This window comes from Cetorhinus maximus, chromosome 14, assembly GCF_964194155.1.
Source record: "Cetorhinus maximus chromosome 14, sCetMax3.hap1.1, whole genome shotgun sequence".
NCBI lineage: Eukaryota > Metazoa > Chordata > Chondrichthyes > Lamniformes > Cetorhinidae > Cetorhinus > Cetorhinus maximus.
The window spans coordinates 109,042,594-109,062,716 of NC_135892.1; the positions used below are offsets into that span (position 1 = coordinate 109,042,594).

At 47.6% G+C, this 20,123-nt stretch overlaps 1 protein-coding gene across 1 annotated transcript in view; it reads left to right on the plus strand.

Moving 5' to 3' along the window:
- heca (hdc homolog, cell cycle regulator) overlaps positions 1-17,677 on the plus strand; it is a 37,630-nt gene extending 19,953 nt beyond the window's left edge. Inside the window, exons 3-4 of the mRNA XM_078557473.1 lie at positions 14,995-15,149; positions 16,830-17,677. Coding sequence (XP_078413599.1) covers positions 14,995-15,149; positions 16,830-16,994 — 320 coding nt within the window. The 3' untranslated portion in view covers positions 16,995-17,677. The remainder of the gene's footprint in view (positions 1-14,994; positions 15,150-16,829) is intronic.
- The last annotated feature ends 2,446 nt before the right edge of the window (positions 17,678-20,123 follow it).

The window sequence follows — 20,123 nt, forward strand, 5'->3', positions numbered from 1 at the left end:
GTGTCACAGAGCTGATGGTATAACTGAGGGTCTGCTGCCTCCATTGGGATATGTCGTGCAGTGGGTAGCTCTAGGTTTGAATCCCACCCCAGGACCTGATGGCCAAGCAAGGTGTGTTCACAATGCAGCCAAACAGGTTGGTTATCAAAAAAAACAAAAACAGAATTACCTGGAAAAACTCAGCAGGTCTGGCAGCATCGGTGGAGAAGAAATCAGTTAACGTTTCGAGTCCTCACGACCCTTCGGCAGAACTGAGTATAGTTAGGAGAGGGGTGAAATATAAGCTGGTTTAAGGTGGGGGGGCGGGGGGGAGAGAGAAGTTGAGGGTGGGGTGATTGTGGGGATAAGCAAGCAGTGATAGGAGCAGATAATCAAAAGGTGTCACAGACAAAAGGATCAAAGAGGTGTTGAAGGTGGTGATATTATCTAAGAAAAGTGCTAATTAAGAATGGAAGGCAGGACACTCAAGGTACAGCTCTAGTGGGGGTGGGGTGGAAAGACTAACAAAGTTTTAGTTTTAGATTTAAAAATAATGGAAATAGGTGGGAAAAGAAGAATCTATATAAATTATTGACAAAAAAGGAAGGGGGAGGGGGGAGAAACCGGGTGGGGATGGGGGGAGGGGGAGTTTAAGATCTAAAGTTGTTGAATTCAATATTCAGCCCGGGTTATCAACCTTGCAAGTCCTTCCAATGTGCCTTTGGCAGTCGATTAGGGAGGGAGAGATTCCTGATCAGCCATTTGATGGAAAGAACGCTGGAGCCTCTACCATTACTATCCATGGTTCCAGGCTACAATATGCATGTAAAAGTGCATGTTGCCACAGCAACCCAGACTTCCACAGTATAACACATCACCACGACACTGTCTCCACAGCCTACTTCACGCAAACTAGGCTCGAATCATGTGCCTAGAGTACAGCAGCCCCCTCAGAATAGATGTCCCACCTTGGTGAGAATTCTCCTGTGTCTTAAGCTTATAAAATGACCTGGAATGCACTGCCTGAAAGGGCGGTGGAAGTTGGGTCAATAGGAAACTTGGATATTTACTTGGAAAGGAAGCATAAGCAGAGCTGTATGGCAATGCCTGTGTGAGTGTGACTAACTGGATAGTTCTGAGCTACAGGTCACACCAGAGGGGAGGGTGAGTTTGGAAAGCACTTGCACAGGACACAATGGAAATCGCCAAAAGAAAATCAGATAAAGCCTCATCCATAGAATTGTTGCAGCAAATTGTGAAAAAGCGGCCAACACAACTTCTCCACTCAGAGATTAACAGATGTTCGAACTAATCTACCAAGCAAGATGTCAACATTGGCTTTATTCAAATAAAATTGGATAGCAAGATGGAAGGGCCAATGGGCTGGAGGCATGGATTTTGAAGGGCTGAATGATCTTTTCTCTCTCTCTCTCTCTCGACTACTTCCTGCATCAGGGGTCAAAATATTTTTGTTTTTCCCGAGGGCTACTTCTTGATTTTCGTCTTGCACTTGTCAGGACTCTCCGCAACAATACCGACATAATGAGTCCACTTGCCAACCAGTCAGCACTCTCTTCACGTGCAGTGTAAATTGTTGTTTTCCCCTTAGATTGGTTTTCTGGCAAGGGCCCTGATGAGTGCGAGAGAGGCTTCAGCATGTCCCTTTCTTCGGCAGTATTCTGTAATTGTGTTGAATATATTTCGAGGGTTCCTTCTTTAGAGAGACGAACACAAATACCGAATGGGAAAAAGTCTGTAATATATAGGCAGCTCATTCAACCTCAAGCCAAACATTAATCAGATCAAAATAGTACGCTAGACATGTGTCAATGCTGAATTAACAAAAATAGCAAAGCATCGCCTTTATTTGGTAACATGTCCTGTGCAATAGTGGTTCAAAACCAGAACAGAGAAAACATCTAGAAGAGTCTCTCTCTGTTTGTCACCTTAATACAATTCCCAATTTACAATAATAAACTAAGATCAGATTCACCTCGAATTCTAACTATTGGGTACAATGAAACTGAAATCAGACAGTCTTAAGCAGTTTAAGTAAGTTAGTAAAAGGTCAGATGCATCTGCATTGTTGATCATTTCTCGTTTCCTGCCCAAGCCCCACTCACCGCCACCACCACCACATGGAATTAAAATACCATGGACCTTCTCTCCACCGGCTGTTCTCGCAACAGGCGGCCTCGTTTCTGGGTTTCCAGTCGCCTCCACCCTTGTTCTTTTCCGTTTTTCCTCCTGGACCTCATCCCAGTCCCAGAACACCCAGTTGAAAGTTCCAGTCGAATGCTTGGTCGTTTTGGGGTAATTTCTCCAGCTCCTCCAATCACAGGTTCCCTCCTTCCCACCCCCTGCTACTCCTCCAATCATAGCTCCGGCCTCTGGAGGAACAGCAAGAGTGGGAGCTGGGGGGATTTAGAGGACCTGGAGCAGCAGCATGGGGGACAGAATCTGTGACTGAAGGGAGCAGCTCCTCACAGATTCTGTCTCCCACACTCGCTCGCTGCTCCAATCAAACTGCATGTTGCTTTCCCGCTCCCTTCAACTGTCCAGCCTCGGACCAGAGGAGCCAGTTGTACGGAGGTGACCTTCCTTGAATTTGTGGCCCCCGTCTTTAACTTTATTGTGGGCTACTGGTGCCGTTTGCCTGCTGCTGACCACTCCACCTCTGTTTCTCCACCCCCCCCTCAATCCATATCGAACCCTGTCCTGTATGTTTTGCGGCATTACTGAGTCCGAATGTGGACCTCATAGCTTACAGCCGACCGCCGTTCCTTACCAGGCTGAGATGGTAGCTGTATCTTTTCATGTACCCTGCGCCTACACAGGGGAAGGGTGAGATGCTGTCAGATGGTTGATATGTAAGTTTGCATAGTGGCTGTTGGATTATCATGGTGTCCTAAAACTCTTCACAATCGCTGAAGCCATTCTGAAGAAGAGTCGTATTGGACTCGAAACATTAACTCTGAGAATTGGTTAACAGACAGGAAACAGAGAGTAGGAATAAATGGGTCTTTTTCGGTGTGGCAGGCGGTGACTAGTGGGGTACCGCAGGGATCAGTGCTTGGGCCCCAGCTATTCACAATATACATCAATGATTTGGATGAGGGAACCAGACATAATACTTCCAACGACATGAAACTTGGTGGGAATGTGAGCAGTGAGGAAGGATTAAGATGCTTCAAGGCGATTTAGACAGGTTGAGTGAGTGGGCAAATACATGGCGGATAAGTGTGAAGTTATCCATTTCGGTAGGAAAAACAGAATGGCAGAGTATTATTTAAATGGTGCTAGATTGGGAAATGTTGATGTAGAAAGATGTCCTTGTTCACCAAACACTGAAAGCAAGCATGCAGGTGCAGCAAGCAGTTAAGAAGCCAAATGGTATGTTGGCCTTCATTGCGAGAGGCTTTGAGTACAGGAGCAAGGATGTCTTACTGCAGCTGTACAGGCCCCTGGTGAGACCACACCTGGTATATTGTGTGCTGTTTTGGCCTCCTTACATTAGAAAGGATATACTTGCCATAGAGGGAGTACAGTGAATGTTCACCAAACTGATTCCTGGGATGGTAGGATTGTCGTGCAAGGAGAAATTGGGTCAACTAGGCCTGTATTCACTGGAGTTTAGAAGAATGAAAGGGGATCTCATTAAAACGTATAAAATTCTGACAGGCATGGACAGACAGGATGGTATTTCCTCTGGCTGATGGAGGTGGTCGGGGGTGGGGGGGGGGGTGGGTGGAGATGTGGGGGGTGGTTGCGGTTCTAGAACAAAAGGGTCACAGTCTCAGGATATGGAGTAGGCCATTTAGGCCTGAGATGAGGAGAAACATTTTCACTCAGAGGGTGGTGAACCTATGGAATTCTCTACCACAGAGGCTGTGGAGGCCAAGTCACAATATATTTAAGAAGAAAATAGATTTCTAGACTCTAAAGGCATCAAGGGGTATGGGGAGAGAGCGGGAGTACGGCGTTGAGATAGAGGATCAGCCATGATCATATTGAATGGTGAAGAAGGCTCGAGGGGCTGACTAGCCTACTCCTGCTCTTATTGTCTATGTTTCTCTCTCCACTATTTTCTGTTTTTCTCTCTCCACAGATGCTGTCAGACCTCATGAGTTTTTCCATCACTTTTTTTATTTCAGATCTCAAGCATCTGACATATTTTGCTTTTATTTTAGAATGTAAATGGGATATTGCCATGTGGCTTCATTTGCTCCTTCTCTATGCCCCACTGGGACCATGTTAGAGAGACTGAGAAGGTTTCTCCTCCCCCCCACCCCAACCAAAGGTTTCTCAGTCTCCCTGTAGTCTCGTGCTTGTTACTGGGAAGCCAGTGCTACATCACATTGGACTCACTGCCCCTCAACACCAGGTTCCCCTGCTCTCTGTCGATTGATGTGTTCTGCTTAACAGGACTAGTTATGAAGTGAGCAAGACCCTGAGCTTTCAGAGTAGAGGCATAATGTGTAAAAGTCAGAGAGTTACGCTAAACCTTTACTAAAAATAATAGTTCAGCCTCACCTGGAGTAGAGTCCAATTCTGGGCACCACACTTTGGAGAGGATGTGAAGCCTTTGGAGAGGGTACAGAAGAGATTTGTTACAATGTCTCCATGGATAAGGAAGAGACTGGAGAAGGATAAGAGGTGATTCAGCAGAGGTGTTCAAAATCATCAAGGGTTTAGACGGGACAAATGAAGAAAAACGGTTTTCCAAGCCTGTGGAGTCAATAGCCTGAGGGCACAGATCTAAGGTGATTGGAAAAAGAAGCAAAAAAGGAGAACAGCCTCAGCTTCTCCAACCTCTCCACGTAACTGAAGTCCCTCATCCCTGGAACCATTCTCGTAAACCTTTTCAGCACCCTCTCTCATGTCACATCCTTGTGGTCTGCAGGTTGGCCAATTAATCTTACAAACTTGAGCTGCAAGATGCTGTTTAACCATTCCTGGGTTTAGGAGCCCAGAATTAGACACAATACCCCAGTTGTGGCCGAACCAATGTTTTATACCATAACCCCCTTGCTTTTGCATTCTGTGCCCCTATTCATGGGGTTAGCCTTTTTTTATTGGGCTCTTGGATTGAACATAGAATGTGAACATACAAATTGGGAGCAAGAGTAGGCGATTTGGTTCCTTGAGCCAGCTCCGCCATTCAATAAGATCATGGCTGATCTGATGTGTGAATGAATGGACAGACAGAGATCTTCAACTTTTTGTGTGGATCATGTTGACCCCTGGGAGGTGAAATAATGACCTTTTTGTGGCAGCTTCCATCCATTTTTCTTATATGAGCCAACACTTAGCTGAAAGTGATTACTGCACCAGCCCGTTATAGAACTACACAGCACAGAAGGAGGCCATTTTCCCCGTTGTGCCTATCCTGGCTCTTTGAAAGAGCTATCCAATTAATGTGAACATTTCCCACCTCCCCAACACCCTGAAATTTCCCCGTAGCCCTTCAGATTTTTTCCTTTTCAAGTATTCATGCAAGTTCCTTATGAAAGTTAGTATTGAACCCACCACCCTTTGAGGCAGCACATTTCGCATCATAATTATGTCGAGCACCAGACACTGTTTGATGTCGACAAAGTGCCACTTGCTTTGACACTGGGCTGGTATTTAAATATAACTCGCCCGTCATCTCTTGAGACAAGAGGCAGACACCCAGTTGTATGGTTTTTATCCTGTCTTTACACTTTGGTGGAGTGGTAGGTTTCCAATTAACCCTCAAGCAAGACTTTGAATTAAGGACAGCGTGTCAGTTAATTGCTCCCAGTTCAGCAGCGATGAAGGTTCCCAGTGCTGTCTCCCCCAGTGCTAAATTTAACTTGCACTTCTAATTGAGCTTTTAAAGCTAGACCGACTGTAATATACACCCAACCCTTGCTAAAATCCTGCTGCCGCCCTCTTCCTTGTGGGTCAGAAACTAAGAGCCAAGCTTGACTCTTGTGGAAACTCTCATGTTGAGATAAGGTGGGTTTTTTGTGCCTTGGCAATTTTTGCAGGGGAGGCTGTTCCGATGACTGAAACTCGTAGGGCCTATTTTAGGCCTCGTTTGTCTTGCTGCATCGCCAAGTTGTTGACCTGCGCTTGACTCCATCCCCACACCAACGTGGTTGACTCTTAACCACCCTCTGAAGCATCCAAGAAAGCCGCAGGGGCAGCTAGGGATGGGCAATAAATGCCAGCGATGCCCGAAACCCAAGTAAGAGTTAACAAAAGCCTGCCACGTTTACTTCTGTGAAAACAACCATGTCCTTCAGCAGAAGTGAAATGCTTTAGGCCTGGCTGAATGATGTGTTCAGCCCTGTACAAAATCCAATTAATTCCCCCTTACAGTGGGGACAGCTTTACCGCCTGGTCCGAAAGACGACACCTCTGACAGTGCAGCACCCCCTCACGACTGCAAGGAAGAGAGAAATAAGTACGTGGCTCACTTTTTTGTCACCCATTTGGTTTTATTGCGATCTGCGTGTTTCAGTCACCCCAGAGGATCCAGAGGGCGATGGGACCACGGTAATGGATCTTTGAGTGGGCGTTGGGTCGAGCGAATGTGGCGCGAGGGACCCACGACTGCAAACTGATTCGAAACTTTGGATAGACTGCTGCCTTTCAAACAAATTCCTCCTCTTTCTGGCCCTGGTGTAGAACGAGGAAGGGACCCCGTGTCAGCCTCTCTCTTTTCCGATATGAGTAAGCAGGTTTAGCCTTTTGGCCTGCCCCTCCCTTCCGATGAGGAACTTGTATAGGAAATAGGGCACACATGATGTATGTCTGACTGCACAGCGTAGTGGTTATGTGAGCTCTTCTCTGTTTCTGCCAGCTGTGTGTTAAGCAGTGCTCTGAATAAAGAGGGGACTGTCCCAGTGTTTTATAAGGCAGTGACTGAGAGGAGCCCTTTAGCAGTGATTTGTGATAGAGATGATACCTATAAACTTGGGCCAGTTTGAGAGAGTTCTGCACATCCTGCATGCATCTTTCTTTATTTTCCCTTGTTCTTGTCTGTTTCTCTCTCTCTCTCGAGTGCACTCTCTCACTTTCCTCTTCGTCCTCACTATTGTGCCAGCAGGCAGTGAAGAGGTTTTGCTATTTTGCTTTGCCAGAGCTGGAGAGTGGGTGAGGGGCACTGTAAGCAAAGAGAAAAGAGGAAGACTTGCGTTTATATAGCGCTTTTCATGACCACAAAGGGATTGACAACCAGTGAACACTTTAGAAATGTAGTCACTGTTGTAATGCAGGAAAACCGTGTCAGTCTTTACCATACTTCTGGTAACCACTGGTGTTGGTGGTGGGGGGTCGGGGGGCTAGTGTAGAGAGACTCTTGACAGCAGGTTTAATATGTCTTTACAGCACAATTTTTAAAAAATGTATTCTTTCATGGGATGTGGGCATCATTGACAAGGCCGGCGTTTGTTGTGCGTCCCATATTGCTTGCTAGACCATTTCAGAGGGCAGTTGAGAGTCAACCAGATTACTGTGGGCCTGGAGTCACATGTAGGCCAGACCAGGTAAGGATGGCAGATTTCCTTCCCCCTTCCTTACACCAGATGGGTTTTTACGACAATCAACAATGGTCTTGTGGTCACCATGACTGAGACTAGCTTCCAATTCCAAATTTATTAATTGAATTGAAATTCCACCAACTGCCGTGTTGGGATTTGAACCGACGTCCCCAGAACAATTGCCTGGGCATCTGGATTACTGGTCTGGTGACACTACCATTATACCATTGTCTTCCCCCCCTAATCTGCAGTAACTCTTGTCAATGGCACTTCCTCCTCAGCTAGGGAGTGTGGTACTGCCTGTTGAAACCTGATGGGAACTTGTTGGCATTCACCCAGGTTCTTCGCTGCCAGCACCCCCAGCCAATCCTGGCAAGTTGCAAATTGCGGCAAATAATCCAGGAACGAGGGGGCCCCAATCGTAAAGTTAGAGCCAGATCATTTACGAGTGAGGCCAGGAAGCATTTCATCACACAAAGGGCGATGCAAATCTGGAACCCACCTGCGAAAACCTTTAAGACTGAGATCAGTAGATTCTCCTGTTGGGTTAAGGGTATTGAAGGGCATGGAGCTACGGTGGATAAAATAAGGGTTGAGATACAGGTCAACCATGATCTGAAAGAAAGACCTGCATTTATAAAGCTCCTTTCACAACCTCAGGGTATCCTCAAGCATTTTACAGCCAACAAAATACTTATACGATCATACAAACAAGGAGCAGGAGTAGGCCATTCGGCCCCTCGAGCCCGCTCCGTCATTTAATAAGATCGTGGCTGGTCTGATAGTAACCTGAAATCTGCATCCCACCTACCCTCAATAACCCATCACCCCCTTGCTTACCAAGAATCTGTCCACCTCTACCTTAAAAATATTCAAAGACTCTGTTTCCAGCACCTTTTCGGGAAAAGAGTTCCAAATACTCTCAACCAACTGAGGGGGAAAAAAATCGCCTCATCTCTTGTTTTAAATGGGTGACCCCTTATTTTTAAACAGTGACCCCCCTAGTTCTAGATTCTCCCACAAGAGGAAACATCCTCCCCACATCCACCCTGTCAAGTCCCCTCAGGATCTTGTATGTTTCCAGCAAGTGGTCCCCTATTCTTCTAAACCTAGTCTATCCAACCTTTCCTCATAAGACAACCCACCCATTCCAGGCATTAGTCTGGTGAACCTTCTCTGAACTGCTTCCAATGCATTTACATCCTTCCTTAAATAAGGTGACCAATATTGTACACAGTACTCCAAATGTGGTCTCACCAATGCCCTGTACAACTGAAGCATAACCTCCCTACTTTAGTATTCAATTCCCCTTGTAATGAATGATAACATTCTATTAGCTTTCCTAATTACTTGCTGTACTTGTATACTAGCCTTTTGAGATTCATGCACTAGGACACCCAGATCCCTCTGCACCTCAGAGCTCTGCAATCTCTCACTGTTTAGACAATATGCTTCCCTTTTATTCTTCCTGCCAAAATGGACAATTTCACATTTCCTCACTTTAAACTCCATTTGCCAGACCTTTGCCCATTCACTTAACCTATCTGTATCTGTTTGTAGCCTCCTTATGTCCTCTTCACAACTTACTTTCCTACCTATCTTTGTGCCATCAGCAAACTTGGCAACCATCCAATTCATCCCTTCATCCAAGTCATTTATATAAATTGTGAACAGTTGAGGTCCCAGCACTGATCCCTGTGGCACGTCACTCATTACATCGTGCCAACCCGAAAAAGGCCCATTTATGCCCACTCTGCTTCCTGTTAGCCAGCCAAACTTCTCTCCATGCCAATATGTTACCCCCTATACCATGAGCTTTTATTTTCCGCAATAACCTTTGATGTGGCACTTTATTAAATGCCTCCTAGAAGTCTAAGTACTGTACATCCTCCGGTTCCCCTTTATCCACAGCACATGTTACTTCCTCAAAGAACTCCAGTAAGTTGATTAAACACTATTTCCCTTTCACAAAACCATGTTGACTCCGCCTAATGATTTTGAGCTTATCCAAGTGCCCTGCTATAACTTGTTTAATAGCAGCTTCTAACATTTTCCCCCTGACAGATGTTAAGCTAACTGGCCTGTAGTGTCCTGCTTTCTGCCTTCCTCCCTTTTTGAATAATGGAGTTACATTTGCTATCTTCCAATCTATTGGGCCCTTCCCTGGGTCTAGGGAGTTTTGGAAAATTAAAACCAGTGCATCAGCTATCTCAGTAGACACTTCTCTTAAGTCCCTTCTTGAAGTGTAGTCACTGTCGTAATGTGCAACCAATCTGTGCGCAGCAAGATCCCGCAAGCAGCGCTGATGGTGACCAGACAATCTGTTTTAGTGGTGTTGATTGAAGGATAAATTTTGGCCAGGTCACCGGGGATAACTCCCCCGATCTTCTTTGAAATAGTGCCGTGGGATGTTTCACACTCGCTTGGTTTACCCTTGGTTCGGCATTCCCTCAGTACTGCTGTCGAGTGTCAGCCTGCTCAAGGCTCTGGAGTGGAATTTAAACTCCCAACATTCTGTATCAGACGGGAGTGAGCCAGGAATGACAACCTGATTGAATGGAGGAGCAGAATGGCCTCCTCCTGTCCCTGTGCTTCTATTGCAGTCGATTGACCCCGACCTGTGCTTCTGAAGCTCGGTGCCACCAGCTTAGTACGATCTCAAATCTGCACCTGTACCTTCCTGACCCAAACTGGCATCTCCCTGACTCTCCTCAAACCCTGCAAAGCCCATGGAGGGGACCACCTTGTGCCTTTACAATATACTTCAGTCTCCGTGCACCAACCCTTAATAGTTTTCAGTCATCCAATTGTCGATTGCTAATCTTACTAATGCATGTGTGAAAGCAATTGCAGCCAGCTGGTGTAGCTGGCTATGGCTTGATTCAGTAGCTGCCGGTCTTCGTCTTTTAGCATATTAGTGTTATACATTGGTATAAATGGCCCTATCAGAAATTTGAACACTTTTCCACATAGTCAGCGCTATATTTTATGTGACTTCATGTATGTACAATCTGTTCAGCTTACTGGAAAGGCTTTGAGCAGGAGTCAATGATGCGGGTTTTATTTTTGATGCACCTCTTTCGACTTGCAGTGTTTTAATTAGTATTTTTTAAACCGACTGCCATCTCTCTCTTTGCCCAGGAGACCGCCTACAGGTGGTAAGGGTGCAATGAATCGTGAAACTCAGTCTGTGCTTAAGTTTCAGGCCTGGGAGACTAGGGTTTGTTTGCGACATCGCTGTCAGTTTGTTGTGCGAAGACCAAGCTAATTGGACGAGACTGTACAGGGGATAAGTCAGCGACTGTCCACTTCACTTCCCATCTCCCCTTGCGATTTGGATTGAAGTCAACAACAACAACTTATGGTTATATAGCTCCTTTTAACATAACGAAACGATCACAGGAGCATTTTGAAACAAAGTAGGACACGGAGCCACATAAGGAAATATTAGGTCAGGTGACCGAAACCTTGGGTTTCAGAAGTGCCTTAAAGGAGGAAAGTGAGGTAGAGAGGTGGGGGTGGAAGTCCAGTGGAAATAAAGGCTGGGGGATGTAAAGCCGACTGTTGACTCATTTAACACTATTGCTGCTGACTTCTTACCGCTCTTTATACCCGCTCACATAGATAAATGTATTTTTTTTCCCTTAATCTTTCATGGGATGTGGGTGCCGTTGGCGAGGCCGGCGTTTAATGCCCACCCCTAATTGCCCTTGGACTGTGTGCCTTCCTAGGCCATTTCAGAGGGCAGTCAAGAGTCAACCACGTTGCTGTGGGTTTGGAATCACCTGTAGGCCAGACCAGGTAAGGTTGGCAGATTTTCTTCCCTAAAGGACATTTTTAAAATTCGTTCATGGGCTGAGGGTGTCGCTGGCTGGGTCAGCATTTATTGCCCATCCCTAATTGCCCTTCAGAAGGTGGCGGTGAGCCGCCTTTGTGAACTGCTGCAGATTCTGGAATTAAAAATCTAATGATGACCATGAAACCACTGTCGATTGTTGTAAAAACTCATCTGGTTCACTAATGTCCTTTCAAGGAAGGAAATCTGCTGTCCTTACCTGGCCTGGCCTACATGTGACTCCAGACCCACAGCAATGTGGTTGACTCTTAAATGCCCTCTGAACAAGGGCAATTAGGAATGGGCAATAAATGCTGGCCTAGCCAGTGACACCCGCCTCCCGTGAATGAATAAAAAAAAAGACAATGATGTGGTGTAGGTACACCCACAGTGCTGTTAGGGAGGGAGTTCCAAAAACTTGACCCAGCGACAGTGAAGGAACGGTCGATATATTTTCAAGTCAGGATGGTGAGTGACTTGGAGGGGAACTTACAGTTGGTGGTGTTCCCATGTATCTGCTGCCCTTATCTTTCTAGATGGTAGTGGTTGTGGGTTTGGAAGATGCTGTCGAAGGAGCCTTGGTGAATTCCTGCAATGCATCTTGTAGATGGTACACACTGCTGCTACTGTACATCGGTGTGTAGGGAATGAATGTTTGTGGATGGGGTGCCGATCAAGAGGGCTGTTTTGTCCTGGACGGTGTTGAACTTCTTGAGTGTTGTGGGAGCTGCACTCATCCAGGCATCTCAATCCTGACCAGTGCCTTGTAGATGGTGGACAGGCTTGGGGAGTCAGGAGGTGAGTTACTCGCTGCAGGATTCCTAGCCTCTGACCTGCTCTTGTAACCACAGAATTAAAATAGCTAGCCCAGTTCAGTTTCTGGTCAATGGTAACCCCCAGGGTGTTGATAGTGGCGGGTTCTGCGATGGTAATGCCATTGAATGTCAAGGGGCCATTGGAGATGGTCATTGCCAAGCACTTGTGTGGCTTGAATGTTACTTGCCACTTGTCAGCCCAAGCCTGGATGTTGTACAAGTCTTGCTGCATTTGGACGTGGACCACTTCAGTACCTGAGGAGTTACGAATGGTGCTGAACATTGTGCAATCATCAGCGAACATAGGAAGGTCATTGAAGCAGCTGAAGATGGTTGGACCAAGGACACTACCCTGAGGAACTCCTGCAGTGATATCCTGGAACTGAGATGATTGACCTCCAACAACCACAACCAGCTTCCTTTGTGCTAGGTATGACTCCAACCAGTGGAGAGTTTTCCCCCTGATTCCCATTGACTCCAGTTTTGCTAGGGCTCCTTGATGCCACACTCGGTCAAATGCTGCCTTGATGTCAAGGACAGTCACTCTCACCTCACCTCAGGAGTTCAGCTCTTTTGTCCATGTTTGAACCAAGGCTGTAATGAGGTCAGGAGCTGAGTGGACCTGGATGTTGCTAAGCAAGTGCCGCTTGTAACACTGCTAATGACCCCTTCCATCACTTTACTGATGATTGAGGGTAGACTGATGAGGCGGTAATTGGCTGGGTTGGATTTGTTCTGCTTTTTGTGTACAGGACAAACCCGGGCAATTATCCACATTGCCGGGCAAATGCCACGTTTGTAGACAGGTTTTTAACGGATAATCGATGGTAGCTTCACGGTCACCATTACTGAGACTCGCTTTATAGTCCAGATTTATGAATTGAATTCAAAATCCACCAGTTGCTGTGGTGGGATTTGAACCCATGTCCCCAGAGCATTAGCCTGGGCCCTTGGATTACCCCAAGTCCAGTGATGTTACCACGACGACACCATCTCTCCCTACTTCACTAGGTTTTAATGTTGTGCAATTTGCTTTCCCTCAGTGGTCTGCAAGCTCCCTGTAAGTGCCACAAATTCACCGCGGAGCCACGGGACCCAAGCTGCTCCCGCCTGACATAATGGAAGCTTGGCACCTGCCAATTCAACTGCTGCTGGGTATGGCGTTTGGGGAGGCGGGGGGGGGAAGGCCATATGAATATTTTGCAGCCCCTCCCCCCTACCCCCCACCTTCAACCTCTACCCCTCCCTGGAATCTAATGACCAAAGCAGTTTGCTACTGTTGCTCTCCGATGTCGGCCACGTGTGTCCTGGGTGGCTGGAGTGTTGGGGGTTTGTGGTGGTGGGGTGAGGGGGGCGGTAGGAGGATGAAAGGGGAGAGCAAAGCGATTAGAGGGAGGGGTTCATACAGGATGGGAGGGTGCGGAGAAATTCCCAATGTGAATAGCGTCACACCTGAAACCTGATCCTGTTAGCCAAATCATGGGCCTTTCCCACAAGGTTCTGCTGGATAGTGATCAGCCCCGATCCTCCTCAGTCAGAACCGCGCACTGCTCCTGTCACCTCCTTCCTGCTGCTCTGTCTGCAAACAGCCCCGACCCGGAAATCCCCACCTCCTGAGCCTTAGGAACATAACAGGGGAAAGGCTCTTACGTCAGTCACACTCCTTCCATTCGCAGTCTCCTTCACCGCACCTGGAGGAGCCTCCTGTGGAAACTTGGAAAAACCGAAATGGAATTTGTCTAAATCGAAATTTTAAAGAGCGGCAATTTCGTCCTCACAGCGGAGGCCGGGAGCTTGGTGAAGATTGGGAGCTGGGGCCACCCTGATGTGTAGGGGGGTGGGGTGGGGGTGGGTGGGTGGTGGGGGAATCAGGTCAGATGTTCACTCCTCACCTCAGGCAGACAGAAATACAGATTTAGAAAGAAGGACTTGCATTTATATGGCACCTTAAACAACCTCAGGACATTCCAAAGCACTTTATAGATAATTAAGTGTTTTTTAAAAAAATGTAGTCACTGTTGTAACATCGGAAACGTGGCAGCCAGTTTGCACACAGCAAGATCCCACCAACAGCAATGTGATAATGAGCGGATAATCTGTCTTTGTGATGTTGATTGGGTGGGGATAAATATTGGCCTGGACACCAGGGAGAACTTTTTAGGTTGTTCCCAGAATGTGAATGCTGCTGGCTGGGCCGGCATTTATTGCCCATCCCTAATTGCTCATGAGGAGGCGGTGGTGAGCCGAATTCTTCAACCACTGCAGCCTGCGTGGTGAGGGTACACCCACCAGTGTGGCGAGGAGAGATTCGTTCCAGGATTTGGACCCAGCAACAATGGAGGAATAGTGAAACATGTCCGACTGGAGCGTCAGCCTAGAATGTGGTCTGGAATCTTGAGTGGGCCGCGAACGCACAGCCCCCTCTCCGAGGCCAGAATGCTATCCATTGAACCATGGCTCACCTTATCCTCGTAATCTAATGAGAGTTAAAAACTTTGGTTTCAAGAGCTTATCCACATGCACGCTTGGTGGTGCTGTGATTTTTGGCCGCACTCTTTATGTCATTATTTAACTTCCCATGTAAACATTTAGAATGGAAATCCTGCATGTAGTCACGGTAGTTACAGGTTTTGCCCACTAGTTGGCACAGTGGAGTGAGTTTCTGAATGCTTGTCAAACACTCGCCAGTTTGTATGTAAAGTAACTGGTGTGCCGACCGTAAACAGCATCGCTGATAATTAACGAGGCGTATCTTAAATGTGCCTTAATTAAGAGCTAGGTTTTCTAGTTGTGGCAAATGACAATGTCTCTACTGTGGAACATGATCCAGACTCTGCCCGTGGTTTAATTGCAGGAAGGCTCATGCACCTATACGCCATCTGCGTGGACTGCCTAGAAGGGGTACATAAGATCATTTGCATCAAGTGCAAGTCGCGATGGGACGGGAGCTGGCATCAGCTGGGAACCATGTACACTTACGACATCCTGGCTGCCTCACCGTGCTGTCAGGTGGGTCTTGCACATCTGCCATTAGCCTGTCTCTCTCTCTAAGCGGTAGCTGTTGGACGGTCCTTTTTAAAGAGGGTTCCCAGCATTTTTGTGGTGTCTGTGTGTTTTAAAAAAAATAAATAAATTATCGGGCCATAACTTCCGAGCTCCCCAGCATTGGATTTGGAGGGGGGATTACCTCAAAGGGGATTCCCCTTTGGAAGTTCCCAGGTAATGCTTGCACAGCAATCGCCCAGAAGGTGCAAACTTCCCCTGGGCAAATGCCCTGCACTGGGAACCACTTCTGACTTCTGGGTAACTTTTTTTTTATTCATTCACGGGGTTCGCTAGTTGTACTATTGAACAGACCCAGACCGACCCCCTCCATGCGACTCCCCCACACAACCCCGACCCTCAAGGGGATTCCCCCACCCCTGACAACCCCCACAGGACTCCTTCCATACACCCCCCACCCCCCCACCCCCCACCCACCCCCTCCCCACCCCACGGCCTGGCTTGACTCCAGCCGACCCCCAAGACCCACCCCCAACCTCTGAGACCTCCGATTTCACCCCGCTGCTGGATCCCCTGTCGCCACCAACCCCAATTCTATCCACTTAACCTTAGACACGTACCTTCTCCCTGGCCTGTCAAGGATCTTTACATTTCGATGATCCTTTAAACTTACCTGGTTTACCGCAGGTAGTGTCGCTTTAAAAAAAATAAAGTGGTCGGTGCCCGGCCTGAGTTGGAAGGTTGGGTGAGTCCCGGATCGGAAAAAAATTGAGGTAAGAGAGTGGGCACAAAGTGGCAACCCGACACTGATTGTCACTCCCAGGGAGTTCAGGCTCATTGTTCTCTCAATCCTCTGTTCTCAAAGGCGACTTTTCACACTGGGATGCAGTTCTTTACTAGGCTGGGGTCCGTCTCTTAATGGGCATCCTTTACATCTGGCCTGGTCAAGGAGTGTCGGCCAACTGATTAACCATAGGGGCTGTCACAGCTGAACTCAACCCTGTTTCCACTCCCCCCCCACCTCCCCCGCAATTAACCTAATACATGCATTTTACAACAACAGTCAATAGATGTATTTTTCTTTCATGGGATGTGGACGTCACTGGTAAGGCCGGCATTTGTTACCCATCCCCAATTGCCCTTGAACTGAATATTTCAGAGGACAGTTAAGAGCCAGATGCAATACTGTGGGTCACATGTAGGCCAGTCCAGGTAAGGATGGCGGATTTCATGATTGTAACACCAGGTGTTGCATATCGAGTAGTCATTATGGCACGGAAGGAGGCCATTCATCCCATCCAGTCCATGCTGGCTCTCTGTAGAGCAATCCAGTCAGCCCCATTCTTGTTTAAAATGTCTTGAAAAGTTCAAAGTAGTAACTAAAAAAAAACAACAATGCCTTTCAACCCATTCTTCTCACTCACTTAATCATTCCATTCGTCCTCTGCTATTCATCCTTAGCTCAGTGCTTTCGCGCCTGGGGCTGAAGGCGGTGGCTTCAGGTCCCCACCAGAGGCGTGATCCCATGATCGAGGCTGACACACACCATTGGTGCCGTACTGAGGGAGTGCTGCCCTGCTGGGGATGCTGCTCCCTGGATGTGATGTTAAAACGATACGCTGATGATAAGTTAACTGCTGTATTTTCTCCCCCTTCTCTTAAACAAATGTTCTTGCTGTCTTTCAGGCCAGGCTGAACTGCAAACACTGTGGGAAACCAGTTATCGATGTGCGAGTTGGGATGCAGTATTTCTCCGAGTACAGCAATGTCCAGCAATGTCCACACTGTGGCAATCTAGACTACCATTTTGTAAAACCCTTTTCTTCATTCAAAGTGTTGGAAGCTTATTGACAAATGCTTTCTCTTCATTTTTTTCTAGAGTAATTAATATGTAGGATGTAGTACTTTGCTTGGGTTGCTTGTGTGTAAGTCTTTACGCAGTGTTAGCCAGTGACAGGGTTGGGGGTGGGTGGGCGTGGTAGGGAAGGGTGAAGGGTTAGACTAAGAGGGCAAGTCCCCTATTCTAAGCAAAAAAAAAAAGATTTGCATACAAGCAGCTGGTTTCAGATATTATCTGTGCAAAATGGTGAAAAGCATGTCCTGTTTCCACCCTTTTACGCTCCAAAGAATGGGAAAGGTTTTGTTTTTAATTATTATTTGGGGTTTGACGGTTGAATGTATCTGTACACCAGGCCGGAGGCCTTCCCTTTGGCCTGGACTATTTTTCTGTCTGCGTTGAGGCGTGAAGACTTGGCACGGTTCACGTTGGGTTGGGTTAAGTTGAAGAGAAGCTGGAGTCACTGGGCGAGTGTTGGAAGGAGGGGCGGTGGGGTGAGTAAGAGGCACCTGGCTTCTGACTTTTATCAGATGGGGGGAGGGGGGCGACGTTCACCTCAGTTTGTCCTCGATTGCATTGACCCTCTGGGAGTGGCAATCCGCTAAATTAAGCCTGCCCAGCCCCCTCCACCACCCTATCCTCAGGAACCCCGGAGAGAAAGCTTAGCGATTCGGTTGCTTTCCTGCATGGGCTTCATCCCCCCCCACCCCCTCCTTGCTCGTTGCCTCCACTTCCTTGTTTGCATTCCGGACCCCAGGGGCACTGGACGCCTTTCCAGTACCTTCTGTTGTTCAGTGAGAGTGCTGGCTGGACTGCATGAGGGGGAGAGGGGGGGTGGGGGAGAGGGGGGTGGGGGGTGGGTGGGGGAGGGGGTGGCGAAGGGGAAGGGGGGTTGTGGGCCAGAGCTGAACTGGATCTGATCGTTGTCTGATTGTTGGTGGGCCTCCACATGCATGTGTGCTTTTCAGCAGGATAGTGATGGGCAGCATGTGCCTCCCCCCACCCAAACCCCACGCCCCAAACCCCTTAATCGGCGGTGCTGAGGCTAGGTTGAGGTCAGCTGACTTGGCACGGGCCGGGGATTGAAGCTGGTTTGTACGGCTCCTCTGCTCACTTGAATATACTTGCTGAGGACAAAAAGAAAGACTTGCGTTTATATAGCGCCTTTCAGGATCTCAGGGCATCACAAAGCACTTCACAATGTAGCAGCCAGTTTGCCCACAGCAAGCTCCCACAAGCAGCAATGTTGAGGGATAAGTATTGGCCAGGGCATTGTATATATATATATATATATATATATATAAAAATATATATATATAAAAAAAAATTCCCTCGCTCTTCTTTGAAATAGTGCCATGGCTCTTTGATAGCCAGAGGGCAGATGCAGCTTTCATTTAACTGAAAGACGATATGCCTGACAGTATCGCCTCCCTGCTGCACTGAAGTGTTGGCCTAGATTTTGTGCTCAAGTCTTGGAGTGGGTCTTGAACCCACGACCTTCCGTCGCCTGAGCCACATTACAATCACGGCCACCGCTGACATCCTGGACCTTACTGAGGAACCAGGGTCAGTAACTAGAACACTATTCAAATGTTATTGGTACAGCCTGTGCTGGTCTCTCATTGCTTCTCTCTAAGTACCATGCCCGTGGTTAATGATGCTCATCAATACTGTAATCTTCAGTCTCTTTCTTAGACCTGATGTTTTATTTTATTCTTTCATAGGATGTGGGTGTTTGTGGCAGGGCCAGCATTTATTGCCCATCCCTAGCTGCCCTTGAACTGAGTGGCTTGCTAGGGCCATTACAGAGGGCATTTAAGAGCCAGCCACCTTGCTGTGGGGTCTGGAGTCACGTGTAGACCAGACCAGGTAAGGACGGCAGATTTCCTTCCCCTAAAGGTTATAATGAACCAGGTGGGTTTTTGTGACAATCGATGATAGACTCAAGGTCACCGTTACTGAGACTAGCTTTATATTCCAGGTTTTATTAATTGAATTTAAATTCCAACTGCCATGGGTGGGATTGGAACCCGTTTGCTAGCCCAGTGACACTACTGCTTTGCCACCGCCCCCCCCTCCCCCCACCCCCGTCGTGCCCAGTTGATCTGGTGAAGTCCAACCTCATGAACCCAGTGTCCAGTGAGATCCAATCTCATGAACCCAGTGTCCAGTGAGATCCAATCTCATGAACCTGTTGTTCCGTGAGGCCGCTGCCACATTACCTAAAGACCCTGCTTCTGGGTCCAAGGTGCAGTTTGCTGTGTCACAGCATTAACCCCGCGCTATCCACCAGAACTTTCTTGACGCCAGTTTCAGAAACTTCGGTTAGCTGCGTACTGGAGGGCGAATCTAGTTACTCGTGACGAGTTATGGCCCCCCGAGATCGTTTGACCGCTTTGTCAGACTGCTGGAAAATTGGTCCGTGTAGGGCACTATGCCAGTGTTACTTTGGAGAGGGCGCAGAGGAGATTCACAGGAATGGCAGCAGGAGTGACGGACTTGGGTTATGGGAGAAGCTGGGGTGGTTCTCAGTGGAGCGCAGGCGGTTAAGGGGCGATTTAATTAACAGAGGTGTTGAAAATGATGGCAGATTTTGATAGAGTAGGTGGGGAAAAGCCGTTTCTCCTGGGAGAAGGATCGGTCACCAGAGGGGACGGCTTGGCGGCGATTGGCAAAAGGGTCGGAAAGGAGATGAGAATTTTCTTTTTTTTCAACTTGTGGATCTGAAATGCGTTGCCTGAGAAGGTCGGGGGAAGGAGATTTAATAACGACATTTGTAAGAGATCTGGATAAATACTAGAATAGGAAATGATTGTAGGGCCATGGGAAAAGGAACAAAAACAGTGAGACTATCAAAGAGCCAGCACAGGCACAATGGGCCAAATGGCCTCGGGCTGTAAGATTCTGTGATCACTGCCATTATAGGAGCGTAGGAACTTTTTAATCTATAGTTCTGTGCAGGAAGAGTCTATTAAAAGGCAGAGGACCCTGGACCAGATACAGCTGGGTCTGATCTGGACAGGGGGACTGGATCTGCCCAACACTGTCAATTTGAGCCTCTGGGACCCCATGGGACCTTCCACGGGCAGTCTCGGAAGACCCCTGCCTCTGCCTATCCCTCATTCGATTTCTGTCCCTGTTGC